At 47.8% G+C, this 21,375-nt stretch overlaps 2 protein-coding genes across 2 annotated transcripts; both read left to right on the top strand.

Moving 5' to 3' along the window:
* Nucleotides 1-254: 254 nt before the first annotated feature.
* On the top strand, nt 255-4,511 carry LOC123170991 (galacturonosyltransferase 8; the record flags this gene model as incomplete). Its single annotated transcript, XM_044588674.1, has 3 exons — nt 255-1,187; nt 2,349-2,873; nt 3,784-4,511. Coding segments are annotated over 3 exons (1,737 nt in total), but the record flags the coding sequence as incomplete, so codon positions are not given.
* Nucleotides 4,512-10,568: 6,057 nt separating this feature from the next.
* Nucleotides 10,569-12,903, top strand: LOC123164161 (laccase-4). The gene is made up of 4 exons (XM_044581580.1): nt 10,569-10,740; nt 10,866-11,391; nt 11,499-12,473; nt 12,556-12,903. The coding sequence occupies exons 1-4, from the start codon at nt 10,630-10,632 to the stop codon at nt 12,684-12,686; spliced, it is 1,743 nt and encodes a 580-aa protein (XP_044437515.1). The 5' UTR covers nt 10,569-10,629; the 3' UTR covers nt 12,687-12,903.
* The last annotated feature ends 8,472 nt before the right edge of the window (nt 12,904-21,375 follow it).

The raw sequence follows: 21,375 nt of genomic DNA, 5'->3' as shown, positions 1-21,375 counted from the left end.
CCTAAATGTAAGTCTTTGTAGAGATTTCATTATAAACCACATACGAATGTATATAGATGCATTTTAAGTTTAAATTCATTCATTTTGCTCCATATGTATATTTAATGAAGTCTCTACAGAGACTTACATTTACGAACGGAGGGAGTAAATTATACTCTTGCTGTTCCACTATAGAAAAGGAAAACAGCGGCCAGTACCAGAATTCCGGCCGACTTGCACTCCCCACCGACGCGTGGTTCCTGATTTGTACCTAAATAAAAAACAGGACCATCACCATAAATCCTCTTGCCAGTGCCAGTGCCACTGCCACTGCCCAAGCATTAATCCCTCTCGTCTCATCCCCACTTCCTCCCCAACCCCAATCACTCTCCCTCCAATGCGGCGAGCTGCCGAACCTCGCGAGCACTGAAGCCATGGCAGCCGCTGCCTCAAGCCCCGGACGCGCCGCCCTCCCCGCTGCGGTCTTCGCGTTCCTCCTGCTCCTCCTCGCCGCCGCACCCCCCGCCGTAGGCGGTGGCGGCGGGTCCGCGGCCGTGAATGGCGACCGCCTCCGCGCGGAGCAGATCCGGAAGCAGGCCTCGGACGCGGCCGCCTCCGCCGCCGCGCTCGCCGCGGCCTCCCGCCGCCTCCACCTCGACCGCGCGCGCCACCTCCGCCTCCTCTCCTCCCTCCACCGCAACCTCACCGCCACGCTCCGGGACCTAGGCGCCGCCGCCTCCGCGTCCGAGCCGGCGTCCCAGAGCGACCAGGCGCGCCGGCTCGAGCTCCAGGCGAAGGACCTGATCCGCGCCGCCCGCGCCGCCATCGCCGACGCCAAGCCGCTCTTCGACCCGCAGCTCAAAATCCAGCGCCTCAAGGACGCAATCTTCGCGCAGAACGAGCTGCTCGCGCGCGCCAAGAAGCGCGGCGCCTTCGCCTCGCTCATCGCCGCCAAATCCATACCCAAGCCGCTCCACTGCCTCGCTGTCCGCCTCACCGCCGAGCGGATCGCGCTGCCTGACAAGTTCGCGGACCCGGTGCCGCCGCCTGCGGCGCTGGAGGACCCCGTGCTGTTCCACTACGCCATCTTCTCGGACAACGTGCTCGCCGCCTCTGTCGTCGTCCGCTCCTGCGTAGCCAACTCGTTGGACCCCTCAAAGCACGTCTTCCATGTGGTGACCGACCGAATGAACCTCGGGGCGATGCAGGTTTGTCCCATGATGTTTCTCCATCTTGCATATGCCCTATGTCGTCACTATGTTTTTCCGATCTTATATAGTACTAGTAGATAACAGGATAAAGAGAGAGATTGGTTTGTTTAGATGTCATCGTAGAAGTAATGTATTTCACCAGTTGTGATTATTTACTACTAATTACTAGCAAAACCAAGACTGACTTAGGTTCTTAATTTTATTCATTTCCTCAGAGAATGTACTGAATGACGAGTACAACCTTAGTAGAAGTCTCCCCGCAAAAAAAAAAAACCTTAGTACAAGTAAAAATGATGCTAGGCTTGCAACAGTTGGCATGTATAGCACCTAAGGGATTTTGTACTCAGTGTAATACAAGTAACATATTAATCAGCAGATATTTTTTATGTGCATATCGCCTTAAAAAAATCTAAGGAGTCAACAGTGGTACGTATCTAATTCACTCTTACTGTGTACTCTTGAGATTAGAAGACATAGCGGTTGCAGATTACGATGCATATTGGGTATCTTGTGCTAGCTTCTCTGTAAGCAATTACTCATTTGCTGGAAGAAATACCATCATCATCGCCACAATTTCTTAACAATCCTGGGAAATCTGCACTATTGCAGCCTTCGTACCATTCCCATGCATAAAATATTTCAACAATCAATTAATCGTACTTGCTCTAAAATGTAAGCTTAATGGTAGATTCGGTAGAAGCAGAAAGGAGTCGAAACCAATCAACATGATGTTGATATTTGGTAGTACTTCTATGACTTACCTGAGTGTCCAAGAAGCGATGCATTAAGCTGCTAACAAATGAGGTCCGTGGGATCTAACTATGTAACAAACTTAGGGGCCAGAGACCCTGCGAAATAAAAATTACTATATGAAATATTTGATAGCTGACTAAAAAATTACTCCCTCTGTCCCATAATGTAAGACGTTTTTTGATATTAGTGTAGTATCAAAATGCGTCTTACATTATGGGACGGAGGGAGTACAAAAAAGAAGAAGAAGGAAGCAGAGTATGTTTAGGTGACAAAAAAAGAATTGCCAGTATGTTTAAGTGTTCTTCTGATGAGTTTTTAATGGTACCTTGAAGACAAAAATTGTTCTAGACTCTGTGGTTCCGTTGATATTTTCTTCAAAGTGGGTAAAAGTTGTGCCATCTGCAGGTGATAATCCGCCTAATGGACTTACAAGGTGCACACTATGAGGTCAAAGCATATGAAGATTACAAATTTCTTAACTCCTCCTATGTTCCTGTGCTCCGGCAACTGGAGTCAGCAAACCTCCAAAAATTCTATTTCGAGAATAAGCTTGAGAATGCCACCAAAGACGCTAGCAATATGAAGTTCAGGAATCCCAAGTATCTTTCTATGCTTAATCACTTGCGATTCTACTTGCCTGAGATGTACCCCAAGCTGCAAAAGATTCTTTTCTTGGATGATGATGTCGTGGTACAGCGGGATCTTACAGGATTGTGGAAGATTGACATGGATGGGAAGGTGAATGGAGCAGTAGAAACATGCTTTGGGTCATTTCATCGTTATTGGCAGTATATGAACTTCTCGCACCCCCTTATCAAAGCAAAGTTCAATCCTAATGCATGTGGCTGGGCTTATGGCATGAACTTCTTTGATCTTAATTCTTGGAGGAGGGAGAAATCTACCGAGCAGTACCATTACTGGCAGACTCAGGTATTGTTTCCTTGCATCACCCTGATACTGATTCTTTCATTGCTAAAATTTTAAGAACTTCTAATTAGCAATAAATGTTTATGTGCCGCTAAGTTGTTCTCTGCAAATGGACCAATTAGCAAGAAATGATGATAGCTAATACTGTATTACTTTGTGTAATAAAATACAATTAAATATAGTTTAAGTTATTACGCCGATCTAGTTAAATTATATTATGTCTTGTTAAAGACCTAAGGCCAACTTTATAGCTTGCCAGCAAAGCAAGATAAATGACTGAAGTTAGCATTTCCATGCCCTCTGAGGATATAGGCTAGCTGGACAGAAAGTTATATCCCCTGAGCTTATATAGCATGGCTGGTCGTAGTGGGGAGTATCATATACTAGTATCATGCATATGATACTAGTGTATGGTACTACATGCATGACACATAGTAGCACATCATTTAATATGATACGGTATCATGATATGATACGCGATCCTTCTATGCCACCTCATAAAAATTGCCTAGTTGGCATGCATGATACTACCTATTGATACTCCCATTACGGGCAGCCTTAGCCTAGCAGGGCAACAAGAAAGCTTACTGAACTTACCGTTTGTATGTCCCCTGAAAGAATGAAACTGTAGCCTTTATAATTCTAGATGCAATAGTTCACCCTGATGGGGAAACTCTGTCAATACTTAATTTGTTATACTCCCTCCGTTCCTAAATATTTGTCATTTTCGAGATTTCAAATGGACTACCACATATGGATGTATATAGACATATTTTAGAGTGTAGATTCACTCATTTTGCTCCGTATGTAGTCACTTGTTGAAATTTCTAGAAAGACAAATATTTAGGAACGGAGGGAGTATAAAATAGGGCATATCTGATATATGTATCTTTGCTGGCGGTGTCATCTTCAGAATGAGAACCGGTTATTATGGAAGTTGGGAACATTGCCCCCAGGTTTAATCACATTCTACTCGACGACAAAGCCTCTTGACAAATCTTGGCATGTCCTTGGGCTCGGGTATAATCCAAGCATCAGCATGGAGGAGATTAGAAACGCTGCTGTTGTGCATTTCAATGGTAACATGAAGCCTTGGCTGGATATTGGTATGAATCAGTTCAGGCAGCTTTGGACGAAATATGTGGATTACGACGACTCGTTCATTCGTCAGTGCAATTTTGCACCACCATAGAAGAAGGAAGCCTTGACATTATTCTGCAGAAATGGAAGAGGTTTGGAGATTGGAACTGGGGAACATTTTAGCTGGAACAGCGCCAAACATTTTTTACTGTCGGATGCCCGCCGTCCTGAAACCGGTTTTCATTTCTAATTCGGAAACAATCACTTGTGATTCTACTTGCCTGAGATTAGTCTTGTGAATGTGTAAAATTGTGATACGAATTCTATGTCTCATGCTATACTTAGTACTGAGTGCTGTAGAGCTTTGTGTTGGTACTGGCACGTATGAGTATACAAGTACTCTTATTTGTTGGCCTCTATATATATACCATGTAGTCCCACCGTCTAGTTCTTGTAAACTTGCTGCCGTGTTATATAAGGTACTAGTACTGTATAATAGTTCGGTTAAATTGACTTTTTCTATGTAAATTCCTCTATTATAGTGAAGTTACGCTTTCGCAAGTTCGTGGTTGTCCTGCAAGGGTTTAACAAATTTGCGTCTTGACTGTCTCGTTTTATCTAACAAGTGATATCAGAGTCACGGTTCAGATTGAGGCAGAGGGTTTTTTGTGTCGTTTGACCAACAGGTTCATGTTCAAATTTGTTCCCGTTTTCATTCGTTTGTGAAACGGATGTGAGCATTGATACACTTCCCCAAGATCTGATTGAGTTGCGCCTCGGCTGGCGGCAGTTAGGGGAATTTCGGTGTCTCGGCTTTGCCTAGTAGTTTAGGTTAGGATTTTTTATCTTTGCAGGTCAGTGTTCAGATGGCGGTGTTTTCATTTTTGAGTTGGTCTTCCGGGCTTTGGTCCTTGAATTTGCGGGCAGGATAAAGTCGACGAAGCATCAATGTAGATTTCTGCCGCCTCCTTGGGACAGTGAGGTTAGGTTTTCTCACCGTATGTGTGCGACAGCGAGATTTGGTGCCGGTGCTTCAAATCGATCCAAGGGTTCAACGACGACGATTACGATTCCAAGACGCTGGTCCGCAGGATCATGTGCAAGAAAACTTTTCGGCTGTCATGGACAAGGTCAAACTGACTAGCGGCGCATCGGCAACTTGTTCCGAGGGCGCAGTGGTCGTCCAGAGACCTCGATGTATTTTTTTATTACATTTGACGTGCTTTGTACTTTCGATGAACTTTTATAATAGATCCGGTGTTTCGCAAAAGAAAAGCATGACTATCTTTTTTATAAATGAATATCAATTCTGAAATCTATGAACATTTTAAACATAGTATTAAATAGTTTACACAACCACTGACACATGAGGTAAGTAATCCAAACAATTCAAAAAAAAAGTTTACACATGGCACAATTTTTTGAGCCGTTCATTTTTGTTTTTGTGATTTGACGTAATTTGGCTGCCTAACCTTTTTGTAGGGGTATTTGGCTGCCTAACCAAGAGCCCACTTCCTTATTCAACACCAAACCTACCCACTCTCTCTGGTTGGGCCGTTTACTTGACAATTCAACGCACGCGTCGTGTGTTTTGCTTGGGCCTGTCTGCTTTCCAAGCACACATTGTTCGGAAATAAACTGGCGTGGTTTTAGTTCAAATTTGAATTAAAATCACGCCAGTTATTCCGCAAGGGAGGGAGTAATACTTGTTTTGACAAACTCTCATGTTCTCTCTCTAAAAAAAACTTGTTTTGACATCCAATGCATGTATGCACTGCCCGTTGTTGATTTTCATATTTGTGCTATGTTTTTTGACTTCGCCAATTTATCTTGTTTTATAGAGTAGTACATAATGTTTTTTGTTTTGTTTTAAAATGTCATGATTTGTAGTGTAATAGATTTTGAAATGTAACCTCTGAAACAAAATAAATTAAACTTACCCAAACCGAATATCAATTTTCTCTCGACCCCCCTATAAAAATTATACTTGTTTGGACAATATTTTCTTACCCTAATTTAAGCATGCAAGCATTCGACAAACCTAAAAACTTGGCTATCTATTGGATGACCTAGTCTTGAGTACCTCTAAGAACGTTATCACCATTTACATTTAGTGTGGTTTGGTTTTTGCCAATTATTGGCTATACCCAAAATAGTGGTTAGCCAATTTCTGGCACCGGATCAAACATCCCTCCTAATAATAAATAAACAAACAAAACGGCAAGCAAGAAGTGCATGGAAAGGTATGAACTGGTCCTCACCGACAATATACAATACAAGGGAGATTGCCGATCGGGTTGGGTCAAGCATCCTTCTCTTCGTTGGGAATTGTACAAGGGAAGAAGTCGAGGGCACACGTCAAAGACACCAACAACTAGCTAGGTAGGCATGTTGCACCTACTGTATCCACGGAAGGCCCAGATATCCATGCAAAATTTGTGAAGTGATCATGCAAACGTTGGTGTACTGGACATGAACATAGTGTATTCCTGTTAAACAAAAAAGAAACACAGTGTATTCACACTGGAGCGTAGGAGGACGAATGCAAGTAGTACTACATGAGGCCAACTCCAACGCGCGACCCCATGCTGTTCGGGTGCGTCCGTTTGGGGGCAAAACGGACATACCAGACGATCAAGCGCGCGGGCGCAAACGGACCTTTGTTCGTTTTCTGTCCGCTTTTGACCCATCCCCGGTCCAAGTTTAGATTTTTTTTGAAACTATGATGACTTTTATAGCAAATTCGAAAACTATACGCCATAATGCATAAAAATCGAAACTATGACCCCGTCGGCCTTCTGTTGGCCGAAGAGGGACTTTTCGGCCTACCATTGGCCGAAGTAGGCTCTTCAGCCTCCCGTTGGCCGAAGAGTGCTCCCCGTTGGCCGAAGAGCACTCTTCGGCTTCCCGTTGGCCGAAAAATGTCAGGGGCACAAAACGTAATTAATATGGCCTCAAATGAAAAAGTTATCAACATGAAAAATCTTCGCCTCGTCGAAACGGTTGATTTTGATATACAAATCGTCTTAATCCGAGGTCGTATGCAACCTGTAGAGCCAAAACAAGGTCAGGGACAAAAGCTGCAGAGTTACTTCCGACAGACCGAATGAATGTCAGAAAATTTGTCACGGGACACCCGGTGCACTCGGTGAGACCGTGTGGAATACAGAAGAGTATACAAGTTTGGTCACGTTCACTCGATGAGACAGAACCAAACCACTCGGAGGCTCCGAAAATATTGCCAAAGATTTTTGGATATAATTTTTAGTCATTTTATTGTACGGGAAGTCCAGCCGCCTCATAAATCGATGTGGGCATTGTTCGTCTGCACCAGGGAGACACATGCCGGCATTGAAGAAATGTCTCTGTTGCGATGGCAGGAATTGAGACCAAAACTTTCGGCGGTGGCGTCATCCACCATGCAAAGTAGAGGCAATGGTCACCTCTCAGGCCCGTCACTGTGTACCCTCGACGCCGGGGGTGATGCACACAAAAACGTCACCGTGTACCCTCGACGCCGGGGGTGATGGTCCGTAGCTCACGTCGAAGGAGACCCGGCCGGAAGCGCGGTACGCAAGTAGTCTTCCCGGTGCAGACGAACAATTTTTCGGATAAAAAATCCTAACTTTAACTCGGACAGGAATCTTTGGCAATTTTTCGGATCCATTCGGAGCCTCCGAGTGGTTTGGTTCGGTCTCACCGAGTAAACGTGAACAAATTTGTGTACTCTTCTATATTCCACACCGTCTCACCGAGTGCACCGGGTGTCCCGTGACAAATTTTCTGACATCCGGTCTGTCCGAAGTAACTCTGCAGCTTCTGCCCCAGACCTTATTTTGACTCTACAGGTTGCATACGACCTCGTATTAAGTAGATTTTATATCAAAATCAACCCTTTCGACGAGACGAAGATTTTTCATGTTGATAACTTTTTCATGTGAGGCCATATTAATTGCGTTTTGTTCCCCTGACACTTTTCGGCCAACGGGAAGCCGAAGATACTATCTTCGGCCCAGCTAGGCACTCTTCGGCCAACGGGAGGCTGAAGAGCCCACTTCGGCCAATGGTAGGCCGAAAAGTCCCTCTTCGGCCAACAGAAGGCCGACGGGGTCATAGTTTCGATTTTTATGCATTAGGGCGTATAGTTTTCGAATTTGCTATAAAAATCATCACAATTTCAAAAAAAAAATCCCAAGTTTGGGACGCTTTTGAGGTGAAACGGACAACGCGCGGACGGGCGGGACGCGCGCTTGTCCACCCCTGGCCCGCCCGTCGGTGGCACAAAGCACCCGCCCGGCGCCTCATTTCGCGCCATTTTCCCCCAAACACTCTTCCACGTCCCGCCCACCACCCTCCCGCCATGGACGATGCCCCGTCGAATTCCGGCGTCCAGGCCGTCGACCCGCCCAGAAAGGTGAAGAAGAAGGCGGTGGCCAAGGCTCCGAAGAAGCCGCGGTCGGAACTCACGCCGATAGAGCTCGCAAAGTTGGACACGGAATCGGCCAAGAGGATGAACCGGAGGGCGGCGGCCAAGGGCAAGAACGCCGCGGCCAAGTTCGCCGCCGACCGCGCTGCGTTGGAGGCTACGCGGCGCAAGGCCGAAGTCGACGAGGAGTACATCGTCAACAAAGCGCATGCCTTCCTCATGCTTGGGATTTGCCGTCCGGCGAGTTTCTCGCTAGCGCCCGCCGGCCCGGCGAGCACAGGCTTGTCAGTCGCCCGGCCTCCGCAGTGCCCCTCGCCGACATCGCGGACCACACCTTTGTCGCCCAATTTTCCTCCGCCAAGGTGCGAATGCCAGACCCGTTTCTCGAGGTCGCCGGACGTTGGCGTGATCGCGTCGTCCACCCCGCGCCCCTCGGCCGTCATCGACCTCAACGTCACGCCGGGGTCCAGCAGCAGCGGCCGGCCGTCCGTCGAGATGCAACAAAAGCAAGCACGACCGATGTCTACAGCCACCATGCTGTCGTCCCACGTCCCGTTTGACGAAATGCCCACACCAACACCAACGCCAACGGTCGACGACCCCTAGTACAACCAGATCATGGAGAATGTCATCTAGGAGGGCCGTGGCGAGGCCTTCCAGATGGGTGGGCATGGCGATGCCTACGATCCCGAGGAGACCCAGAGTCAGGATGGCCGCGGCCAGTACGTTGCCGATGAAGACATTGAGGCCCACGACCATGCTGAGTACGACCATGGTGACTCGTGGCATGAAGAAGATGACATCTATTGCGAAGGTGATGGTGATGAAGAAGAGGAAGGCCTCGATATTGGGGGCGAGCCATTGTTTATCGACGAGCTCACCCAAAGAGCAAAAGCACAAAGGAGAAAGAAGAGCATTCGTACGGGATCATACTCACAAGAGGAGGACTAGGTGGTTTGTTCGGCCGTGTCCGTTCTTTTTGGAGGCTGGCATGGGTGCCGGCCGCTGGCTTTGTGCTGGCGAGAAACCTATTCATTTTGGAGGCTGGTTGTGTTGCCGGCGACAAAATTATTCATTTTGAAGGCTGGCTGTGTTGCCGGCCGCTGGTTGTGTTGCCGACGAGGTCATGTAGGCGGGCTATATTGCCGGCGTGAACTAGGGCCGCTGGCATGAACTATGGGCGTGGTTTATTCGAAAATTTACGTTTGAAAAAAGAGGCGGACATGATGCGGCCAAAGGATGCGTCCGCGCGCAGTGGCGGAGCCAGGAAATGTGGATAGGGGGGCCGAGTGCTGTCAAAGTAGGTTAAGGAGGGCCAAAGTATAGCAAAATAGACTTTTAGCATCAAAATAGTGCTAATTATGCACTGTTCATCAGTGAATTATTAGCAAATTCCCAATGTCAGGGGGCCAGGGCCTCTGCTGGTCCCCCGTCTCCGCCACTGTTCGCGTGTTGGTCGCACGTACACCGCATCTCAAAAATGGTCCAGACACGATTTCATTGTCCGTTTCAAACGGACAGAATTCGAACCAAACCGACGTCCATTTAGAGTGGTGCGCTGGAGTTGGCATGCGCTGGAGTTGGCACGACGAACTGACGTTTACTGCTTAGCGACCAGTGAACTTATTTATTTACAAGAAGATAGGAGTACTAGCTAGCTAGCTAGCTATGCAGGTTGGTGTGGTGACGGTGACTAACTAACAGAAGTAACTATCCATCTCGCTGTTCTTTATCTTCCTGGACTAACTAATTATTAAACTTTGCTGGAGTATCATACACGTGATCGCCTCGATTAACTAAGCTGCGCAGCCTAATTTTGAGTTAATGTACGTATCATATGCGCGCTGAGTGTGCTTTGCAATGGAAACGGTACGTGACCCGGGCATGCAAACTAAACTACAGGGCAAAAGGATAGGGCAAAAGGATCGAGTGCACTGGCTTTAGCCACACTCCAAAGCTAAGCTAGAGCACGCTCCAGCAGTCCAGCTCAAGCTTCTCTCGCTTGAAGCCGTGAGAATTGCCGCCTAAGCCATGGGGCAGCTGTCTGTCATGCGACCATTCATGCATGTACCTCAAGCAAATGGCCCGGCCGGCCGGTGGTACGTAGTTGCCACACGTTTGGGACCTCCTGTTCAGTGCATATATAAACTCAGCCCAAGTGCTTGTCTCAACATTCATTCCATCCTCCATCATCTGGTCCTCTGCTCCTCAAGAGCTGCCTCAAGATACAGAAGCTCAAAAGGACTACAAGCTATGGCCATGGCTATCTCCTCCGGCCTTCCAGCTCCCTGCTCTCTCCTCATGGCAACCCTGATGCTGCTCATCGTCCAAGCCCAGAGCATCACCAGGCACTACAATTTCAACGTATGTCCACGATTCATTTCATCTACGTTCTGCATGCGTTTCCCTACGGCATCTTGATGTGATCACATTGAATTCATGCATGGTGCTCGTCCTGATCGAAACCTTGTACCTCTGCATGCATGCAGGTGCAAATGGCGAATGTGACGAGGCTGTGCGGCACCAAGGGCATCGTGACGGTGAACGGGGAGTACCCCGGGCCGGCGCTGCTGGCGAGGGAAGGCGACCGCGTCGTCGTCCGCGTCACCAACCGCGTCGCGCACAACGTCACGCTGCACTGGCACGGCATCCGGCAGCTGCGGAGCGGCTGGGCCGACGGCCCGGCCTACGTCACGCAGTGCCCCATCCAGACGGGCCAGAGCTACGTCTACGACTTCACCGTCACCGGGCAGCGCGGCACGCTGTGGTGGCACGCGCACATCTCCTGGCTGCGCGCCACCGTCTACGGCGCCATCGTCATCCTCCCCAAGCACGGCGTGCCCTACCCGTTCCCCCCGCCGCACGAGGAGGTCCCGGTCGTCTTGGGCGAGTGGTGGAGGGCCGACACGGAGGCGGTGGTCAGGCAGGCGCTCCGGACGGGCGGAGCACCCAATATCTCCGACGCTTTCACCATCAACGGGCTCCCTGGGCCGCTCTACAACTGCTCCGCCAAAGGTACTACCACATGTTTTCTATTCTTCTTTGTAGCCACTGTGAGTCACAGGTTTGCAAAACGTGCCAGCTACTTATAGAGGTGTTGTGTGTATGGTGACACGTCGCAGACACTTTCAAACTGAAGGTTGAACCGGGGAAAACGTACATGTTGCGCCTCGTCAACGCCGCGCTCAACGACGAGCTCTTCTTCTCCGTCGCCAATCACACGCTCACCGTCGTCGAGGTCGATGCCGTCTACGTCAAGCCTTTCACCGTCAAGACCCTGATCATCTCCCCGGGCCAGACCACCAACGTACTCCTCACCGCCAAGCCGTTCTACCCCAAGGCTAACTTCTACATGTTGGCCGCGCCCTACTCCACCATCAGGCCCGGCACCTTCGATAACACCACCGTCGCGGGCATTCTCGAGTACCAAAAGCCCGGCTCCCCCTCCATGTCAAGCTTTGACAAGGACTTGCCGCTGTTCAAGCCAGTTCTCCCGCGGTTCAACGACACCGGCTTCGTCACCAACTTCACCTCCAAGCTCCGCAGCCTCGCCACGCCGCAGTACCCCGCGGCCGTGCCACGGTCGGTGGACAAGCGGTTCTTCTTCACGGTCGGGCTGGGCACGCTCCCGTGCCCCGCGAACACGACGTGCCAGGGGCCCACCAACAAAACGCAGTTCGCGGCGGCCATGAACAACGTCTCCCTGGTGCTCCCTTCCACGGCGCTCCTTCAGTCGCACTTCACCGGCGTGTCCCGGGGCGTCTACGGGTCCAACTTCCCGGTCACGCCCCTCTTGAAATTTAACTACACGGGGGCGCCGCCGAACAACACGAACGTGGCCAAGGGAACCAAGCTCCTCGTGCTGCCATTCAACGCTTCGGTGGAGCTGGTGATGCAGGACACGAGCATCCTCGGCTTCGAGAGCCACCCCCTGCACCTGCACGGCTTCAACTTCTTTGTGGTCGGGCAAGGGTTTGGCAACTACGACGCCGTGAACGATCCGGCCAAGTTCAACCTCGTCGACCCGGTAGAGCGGAACACCGTTGGGGTGCCCGCCGGCGGGTGGGTCGCCATCCGCTTCCTCGCCGATAACCCAGGTACCTAGAGTTAAATGCAAACCGTACTGAAAGAATGTTTATGTCCATGCTCATACTACCTATCATATTCATGTACGTGCAGGTGTATGGTTCATGCATTGCCATTTGGAGGTGCACACGACATGGGGATTGAGAATGGCATGGCTGGTACTAGACGGAAGCCTTCCGAACCAGAAGTTGCTCCCCCCACCGGCTGATCTCCCCAAATGCTAGTCACAGAGGATCAGAGCCGTTGGTTTCCTCTCTAATTTGATTTGTTCGTTAATTTGCGATTGATGTCTTCTGTCGAGGGTTGTAGCTTTTTTAGTCGGTTTGCTGACCTTACAATTTTCTTTGCAATTTAAATTTATTCTTTCACTTGATTAGCAGTTTGTAATGAGAATGTTTTGAGGGGTATTGAATAAACAGTGGTGTGAATTACACGTCAAAATTCCAAAAGTTTCTGGAAGGGACCCTGGTAAGTGCCATACGTGCGGCACGAAGTAATTCCGCCCTGACGGTTTTTATAGCAAGTTTAGTTATAACTGAATGAAAACTTAAGTCGTGAAGCATGACAATTTTCTGTTTGGATGTCAAGTTTTAGTTTTTTGGTATTTTTTTTTCGGATGCCAACTTTAGTGTAAAAAACATCACGTCGGTATTATTTCGTGCCACACATGTGGCACCTATCATTTGGGTTTGGAAGTCGTATAATTTATACCTATGTTGTCCAAAATTAGATTATGCTTGGATGAGAAAATTGGGTTAGATTTTGGTGCAAATCGAATGTCAAATTTTTTAGCATGATAAACCTAACTTTTTTTTTTATCACAAATTATGTTGTCGCAAGGATGATATTCTTTAGTAAGCATGGAAAATCCTTGCGATTCCAGTATTTTATCATGATTTTTCATGCTTGAACTAAAATCACGACAATTATTACGATACAGATCGATTAATTGAAGTTGACATACTCGCGCGAGCTAAAGGCGCGCCGCCGTAATCACCTCTCCTGCATCGAAGCTAGGCCAAACTTATTGTAGTAGACAGTTGGGAGTCGTCATGCTAAGGCCCCATAGGGCTAGCGCACCAGAGCAACAACCATTGCTGATGAAGAAGTATAGATCGAAAGAATCCAACTTGTTGCATAAGAAATTTAACGTTATCAAAAATTTAATGCTAAATTTTAACCAGCTAGATCAATCACGTGTGAAAATACTATGTTGCCAAAACCGGACAACACATGCCAATCAAAAAGTTATGGTAATGCTACCTGGTTTACATTCCCTGCAAAGGGGATACCAAACAAATGTATTCTGCTGGCAGTTTTAGTTGCGACGCGAGATCAAACGATGGCAGTTTCTGCTTGTTTTTGACTAAAAATTTCTACTTGTTTTTTACTCAAAATTTCTGCTTATTTTTGACTCAAAATTTCCTTCTTAAAAGAAAAACTGCTATGCGTCTCCGAAAATATTGAGAGGCGTATCTTAAGAAACTGCCGGCAAAATGTTCGTAAATGCCACCCCTCACAATGTCCATATGCTATTGCGGTCCAAAAGTTACGGAACTTCTGTTCGAATCCTTCACAAAAATTCTTTGTTTTTTGGCAAAGGGTAGATTTTATTGACTCAAAATAAAGCATCAAGAGAATACAAACATAATGAGCACGTACCCGATCTATGAATAGCTAGAATGCACACAACCAACATTAACGCACGCATACAACAACCTGCCAGCAGATAGCAAAGTCATATAAGACCAAAGCTATGTATAGGCAAGGAGAAAAAATGGCCCAAAGTGGTCAGATCTGCAATCGGCAAGCTAAAACAATGACCATATTCGCACCAACCATCTCATGGCATCACATGGATGACGATATTCTTCAACAGTAACGCCTTTAGGAAGGGGCGACATTTAAGGGCCGCCGTCATCAGATCCAACCACTCAAGGCCATAATCTAGGTTTTCGCCCCGAAGAACCAGTTTGAGCATATTTGAACAATGTCTTCAACAAGGTACGACGTAAAAACATCACCATTGCTAGTCATGACCAACTTGGGTTAGACCTAGGCTTTCACCACGGAGCTCAAGACTGCATGCTCGAGTAGCACCATCATCAAAGTCACTCATGTATTGTCGCCGCCACTTTTTCACAATCCAAAAGCTACATGCGTTGGAATCGTTGCCGCTGCACAAGATTCCTCCGCGTCAAGCCATCGTCAATAGTTTGCATCTCATCACCGAAGTCACTACCGGAAGATCTGAAGAGATGAAACTCTCAGAAGACCGTTTGGTGGCCACCATAATCCGCAGGGCGGCCATCGCCGCATCTCGGATTGATCATCGCAATGACTATAGACAACAAAGCATACTCAAGACCACTTCACCAGAGAGGGCTTTACCCAGCCTCGTCAGCTCAAGGGCCAACATGGCCGAAACTAGAGCACGAAATGCAAATCAACATCGCCAGTGCGTGGGAGACGCCATAGCCGCCACCAACACCGCTCGCTTTGGTGATGCCTCGCCAGCAGCAGAATGTGGCTGCTTCACCTTGAACCCAAGGAGACAGTCCCAAAAGATCAGAAGGATTGGATGAGCACCTCCCGATCTGGGCACCTGAACACATGCACGGGCAACCGCCAAGTAACCTGCCGCAACCCCTCCACCAACCGCAACAGAGGACAAGACGCACGAGCTACGCCGCGCCTCCTGCTGGCAACCACCCGCCAGCCGGGGCTTTGAGTTCCCCTGCTCATGGAAGCGCCACCCACCACCGGGCGAAGGCCCCGAAGCTGCCAGCTCCACGCGACCTTTGCCCATAGGAGATGCCATCGACGGTGAGGGAGAGGAAGAGGCGTAGGGTCTAGAGACCTCGGTGTGTCTGGGTCGCTGCCTGTGTCGCCCGTGGGGAAGGAGTGACGCAGGGGGCTGGAAAACCGAAGTTTTCCGTTGTTTACCTCATGGCCTAAAAAATATATTCTTTGATGCGTTGGACATGTGCACGTATTGCCGAAGGCCCTGTCGGTAACCCCGCAAATGGAAAAAGGTCTGTTCACACACGAACATATCACCGTGTACCCTCGACGCCGGGGGTGATGCACCGCAGCTCACGTCGAAGGAGCTCCGACCGATAGTGCGATATGGAGAACAACCGGCAGATGCTTTTGGGGACCTGAAACCCCACTCGCCCGGGAGGGACACCGTCAGGGTGCGCGGTGCGACTTGTGAGCTGCATGGGGATTTCCTCGAAGATGAGAGGATGATGCAGTACAATAGAGGTAAGTATTTCTCTTAGTTAAGAACCAAGATTAGTATTCCCCCTAATTTTCAACGTCGCAGTTGATGCCCTTGCGGGCATCCTAGATAAGGCCAAGTTAGCCGGCCACCTTAAGGGTGTAGTTAGTCACCTCATCCCGGATGGGGGGGGGGGGGGGGGGTTACTCACTTGCAGCATGCGGATGACACCATGATTATGGTGGAAGGCTCGGACTCGGACATTGTCAATCTTAAGTTCCTTCTGCTCTGCTTTGAGGAAATGTCTGGACTTAAGATTTTTTTTGACAGAAAGACTGTAAGGGAACCCCCTACAGTATAATTGGTGCAACAACCCCAAATTGCAAGTATCATGCCTTGAACCTGGGTGGGTGGGAAGGCATCAGCCCCTTCCCACCACTAGGCTATGCCTTAGTCTGGACTTAAGATTAACTTTGATAAGAGCGAGGTGGTGGTCCTTGGCTACTCAGAGGCTGAGTAGCTTCGGATCACGGATAACATCAACCGTAGGTTGGCATCATTCCCCATATCCTACTTGGGGATGCCCCTGGCTGAGTCCAGGATTTTTGTGAGTGGGTATGATCCGCTTGTGGGACGAGTAGCATCCCGTGCGGAGCCCTGGTGCGGTAGGTTCACTCCTAAAGGCAGCACAACTGTCCTCATTAGCTCTAACCTTGCCAGTCTCCCCACGTATATGATGGGGATGTACATCTTGCCTGAAGGTGTACATAGCTCCTTTGACAAGGAGCTGGCTAGGTTCTTCTGGCAGGCAGGGGATGGTCAGCCCAAGTACCATATGTGAAGTGGGCTGACATATGCTTGCTGAAGGATCGAGGTGGGTTGGGCATCCCTGCGTCTCGCTGGATGAACGTTGCGCTTATGCTGCGTTGGGTTTGGCGGATCTTGCGGGGAGATGGGGGTTTATGGCTCCAGTAGATTGATTCCAAGTACTTGCAGAGACAACCCCTCCTGGCTTGCTCTCACTCGGCTGGGTCCTAGTTCTGGAAATCTATTCAGGCCATCAAGGAAGAGATTAGGCTGGCTTTGCGTTTCTTGGTTGGCAATGGGTCTGGGACCCAGTTTTGGTTGGACCCTGGCTGGAGGGCGAGCCTCTCCGCTTGCGGTTCCCGAGGCTCTTTGCGATTTGTGACGACCCGACCATCCTTGTTTCTGCGGCTGCTTTGGATGAGGGATGGAACATTGCGTTCCGCCGCTCATTCGGACCAGATGAGGTACGGGAATGGACAGACCTGAGGGAAGTAGTCCCTCTTCCTTTGTCCCAGGACCCTAACACTGTTTCTTGGAGCCTTTCTCCTTTGGGTGAATTCTCTGTTAGTTCGGCCTATCAGACATTATGTCGTGTGCCGGTTCTACAGTGGCTATCCCCACTGTGGAAGGCACCGATCCCCTTGAAGATTAAGATCATCGTATGGTAGCTTCTACGAGATCGTCTCCCTTCGGGGACCGAGGTGCTGAAACGCCATGGTCCGGCCAATGGCCTTCGCCCTTTGTGCCATGTCCCCGAAATGGGAACGCACATTTTGTTTTCTTGCGTAGTAGCGCAAGCACTTTGGTGCTTTGTTCGTGAGGCTCTAGGACCAGAGTGGAAGGCCCGTGACCTTGCAGAGTTTCTGTAGGTAAGGGCCACCCAGGTTGGCCGTAAGTGCCGACTGTTCTGGTTCATCTTCGCGGCTATGATGTGGACTCTTTGGACTACTCGCAACAAGATGGTGATTGAGCGGGTGTTCCCGTGTCGTGCTTCTGACTCTTTCTTCAAATTTCTTGCCTTCTTGCAGTACTGGCATCCGCTCGCTAGGCCGAGGGATCGTGACCGTCTTCATCTCTTGCTGGACGCCCTGGTGTCTACCGTGCGTCGGCTCTCCGACCTCCCGCCTGCTTCGTAGCTTGCCCCTGGTGGCCTTTGTCGTTTCTGTTTCTTTCATTTGGGCGTCTTTGTGTTGTGGCCCTAGCTTTTCTCTTTTATGACTTTGTTTGAGGCGTGGTTGTATGGACGTATGCTTTATCTATAAAGCGGGGCGAAAGCCTGTGTCAAGAAGAACCAAGGTTATCAATACAGTAGGAGAACCACGCAATACCTCGTGAACATCACCTACACACAAAATAACAAATACTTGCACCCAACGCAAACAAGGGGTTGTCAATCCCTTGGCGGTTAATTGCAAGGATTAACTCTCATAGTGATACATAGATAAACAAAATCAACACGCATGAATAAACCCCATATTTTCATCCTTAATACCATCGATACAATACCTATCATGTCCCTTTCTGTCAGTGGGATTGAGCACCACAAGATCGAACCCGTTACAAAGCACCTCTCTCATTGGAAGAAAAATCAATCTAGTTAGCCAAACCAAATCATTAGATCGAAGAGAAATACGAAGGTATAATAATCATGCATAAAAGAGTTCAGATAAAACTCAAATAATATTCATGGATAATCTGATCCTAAACTCACAATTCCCTCGGATCCCAATAAACACACCCCAAAAATTCATTACATCAAATAGATCTCTAAGAACATCAAGGAGAACATTGTATTGAAGATCAAAGAGAGAGAAGAAGTTGTCTAGCTACTAGCTATGGACCCATAGGTCAGTGGTAATTAAACTACTCACACATCATCGGAAGGGAAGCAAGGTTGATGTAGAGTGATACGTCTCCAACATATCTATAATTTATGAAGTATTCATGCCATGTTTACAATTATTTTATATGATTTTGGTATGATTTCAGCAGAACTACCGTGGTGTTGTTTGTGCAGAAATAGAAGTTCTGCAAATGCAATGAAACTTTTTGACGATTTTTTCTAGAAGGAAAGAGGCACATTGGTACGCGTCGGTCCTAAACAAACTATTTTTAACCCCTTTCCGCGACGGCATTCGGAACGGTCGCCAAGTGAGTGTGGGTGATAGGGGGGTCCTTCCCACACGACCCAGAAACCATTGGGGATATGCCCTCCTGGCACACACGCTCAGCAAAATGAGGTCGTGTGCGACCGGCGAGCACTCGAATATAGAAATACGTATAGTAGTGCTAAAAAAATACAATTATACAGGCGAAATCATTTTCGGTCGTAAGTACATCCCACACAGTTAGTCACCACTAAACGTTTCCGTTCGTATATACATCCCACACAGTCACTACAAGGAAAACGTTTGCGCAAGGTGGCGTAACGCAAACAGTTTTGAAGAGAATGTCGTGTGTGATTGTTCATTGATCCAACACGGTTTATTCCTAGAAACTGTGTGCGTTGCCTGAGGTCATCGCCCATGGTGGTTTCTCATTAACCGTTTGCAATAGGAAAACCCAATTAGCAAGCTAATTGGCCAATTAGCAGGCTAATTGCCCTATTATTAATAATCCATTTACTAATATAATTGACATTCATATTAAGCACATAATATATTCAATTTCCATATTAAGGAAGCAGGATTTCATAATTGAAATACATCGGAGTACAACATGATATAGCTTCAGCACTCAGCTACCCCATTACACAACTGCACCAGCAACAAGTTTCACATGCAACATCTAGAACCTTTCGAAATTAGCATCATAGACGGTACATAGAGAGATGCATCTCATCTGGAAAACTGCTAAAGCGGAAGGCGAATATTGAGCCTTCATTCATGTTGAAGGTCTTTGTAACTTTAGGCCAGTGCATGTGGATGATTGACTGTCCATCCTTCAACCTCTTCAGGAACACTTCAATATTGAACCGTGGGTGTTGTATGAAAACTTTCCTCGCCTCCTGACCACAGAGGTGGTTTGAGAGGTAATCGTTAGTGAAGCCTGAAAACAAGGATGTGCATAAATATCTTCTCTATATTGAAAATGGGGCAAAGGAATACAAAAAGGCAAGGTATAATAGTTAGTACCATCTTCTAAGCCTCAGTGCTTCCCATTGTTTCCCTGCAACACATATAAGGTAGTTAGTCATCAGGTTAAGTGAGGGTTCGCATGCTATCAGTAAAATATGTTGATGAAAAATAAGCACATTGCAGATTCATCAGATTAATTCAAGCCACATGGAAAACCCATTTATCCAAACCAAGCATGATTAAGAACTAGGAAATATAGCACTTGTATATGTTTCTCATGTATTAAGTGCAACCAAATTCGATTTATTCCTCACATGGTATACAATAACAGAATGCAACCACAGCAATTGAACATCACATTGCATAATTGAACCAAGCAGTTAACTAAACACCACAACAAATGAACCAAACGTTAACTGAGCACCACATTGCACAATATAACATACTGCTAATAGAAGATCAGACAGTTAACCAAACCAAGCATGCTTAACAACTTGGAAATATAGCAATTGTATTTGTTTCTCATGTATTTAGTACAGCCAAATTCGATTTATTCCTCACATGGTATACAATAACAGAATGCAGCCACAACAATTGAACATCGCATTGCAGAATTGGACCAAGCAGTTAACTAAACACCACATCAAATGAACCAAACGTTAACTGAGCACCACATTGCACAATATAACATACTCCTAATAGAAGATCAGACAGTTAACCAAACCAAGCATGCTTAACAACTTGGAAATATATCAATTGTATTTGTTTCTATGTATTTAGTACAGCCAAATTTGGTTTATTCCTCACATGGTATACAATAACAGAACGCAGCCACAACAATTGAACATCGCATTGCAGAATTGAACCAAGCAGTTAACTAAACACCACAACAAGTGAACCAAGCCACAACAAATGAACCAAGCAGTTAACTAAACACCAATTGAACAATATAACACGCTCCTAATAGAAGATCAGACAGTTAATCAAACCAAGCATGCTTAACAACTTGGAAATATGCAACCTGAAGAATTGAACATCACATTTGTAGAATTGAACCAAGCAGTTAATTGAACACCACATTGCACGACATAAAGAACATATACACTATAGCAGAAGATTGCATGGTAAAAGTAGATAGCACAATTCACTAGAATTTGTTAAGGAAAGGCAGTAGTTAGCAAACTGAACATGGGTCCTTATAGTGAGCTAATAAGACAAGCTACTCTTCATTGTCGGAGATATCGATGACGATTGGCTCCTTGGACATGGAAGAGGGCGAGGCCTCCGCATCGTGGGTGCCCTTGTTGTGGTGGTGAGTTGCCTGAGCCGCTCCGGGCACCAACCTGCTGGCTCTCGAGATGAGGTAAGCACGTGCATGCTAAGAAAACGCCTCGTAGTCTTCGTCGAAGGCGCCGACGGTGGCCTCGAGAAAACACCACAAACTATCATTTAAAGCAGCCAACCGCGTCGCGGAGTCGGCGCGCGAGGCGTCAACGGTGGCCTCGACGGCGAGGTGCTCCTCCAAGATCTAGGGGTCGGCACGAATGGCAGCCATCGCGACCTCATCAGCGCGTGCGGCCATGATTTGCTTCTCCGCTGCCAAATGCTCCTTGAGGTCCTGGCTATACTGCGTGCACCATGGCTTAGGCCGGCGCTTATTTGGTGGAGGGGTCGGTGATTTGGGTGGAAGGTGTCACGCTCGCGCCGGCAGTCGGGGCATGTGGGATGTGTAAGGAGGAGGAGGATGGGGTCGGGTGTGGATTACCTGCCTGGATAGGCGAGGCCGAGCAGCGTGAAGGAGGGTCG

Source organism: Triticum aestivum, chromosome 7D, assembly GCF_018294505.1.
Source record: "Triticum aestivum cultivar Chinese Spring chromosome 7D, IWGSC CS RefSeq v2.1, whole genome shotgun sequence".
In the NCBI taxonomy this organism is placed as follows: domain Eukaryota; kingdom Viridiplantae; phylum Streptophyta; class Magnoliopsida; order Poales; family Poaceae; genus Triticum; species Triticum aestivum.
The sequence above is the reverse complement of the archived record's forward strand: the minus strand, read 5'-3'. Positions and strand labels throughout refer to the sequence as shown.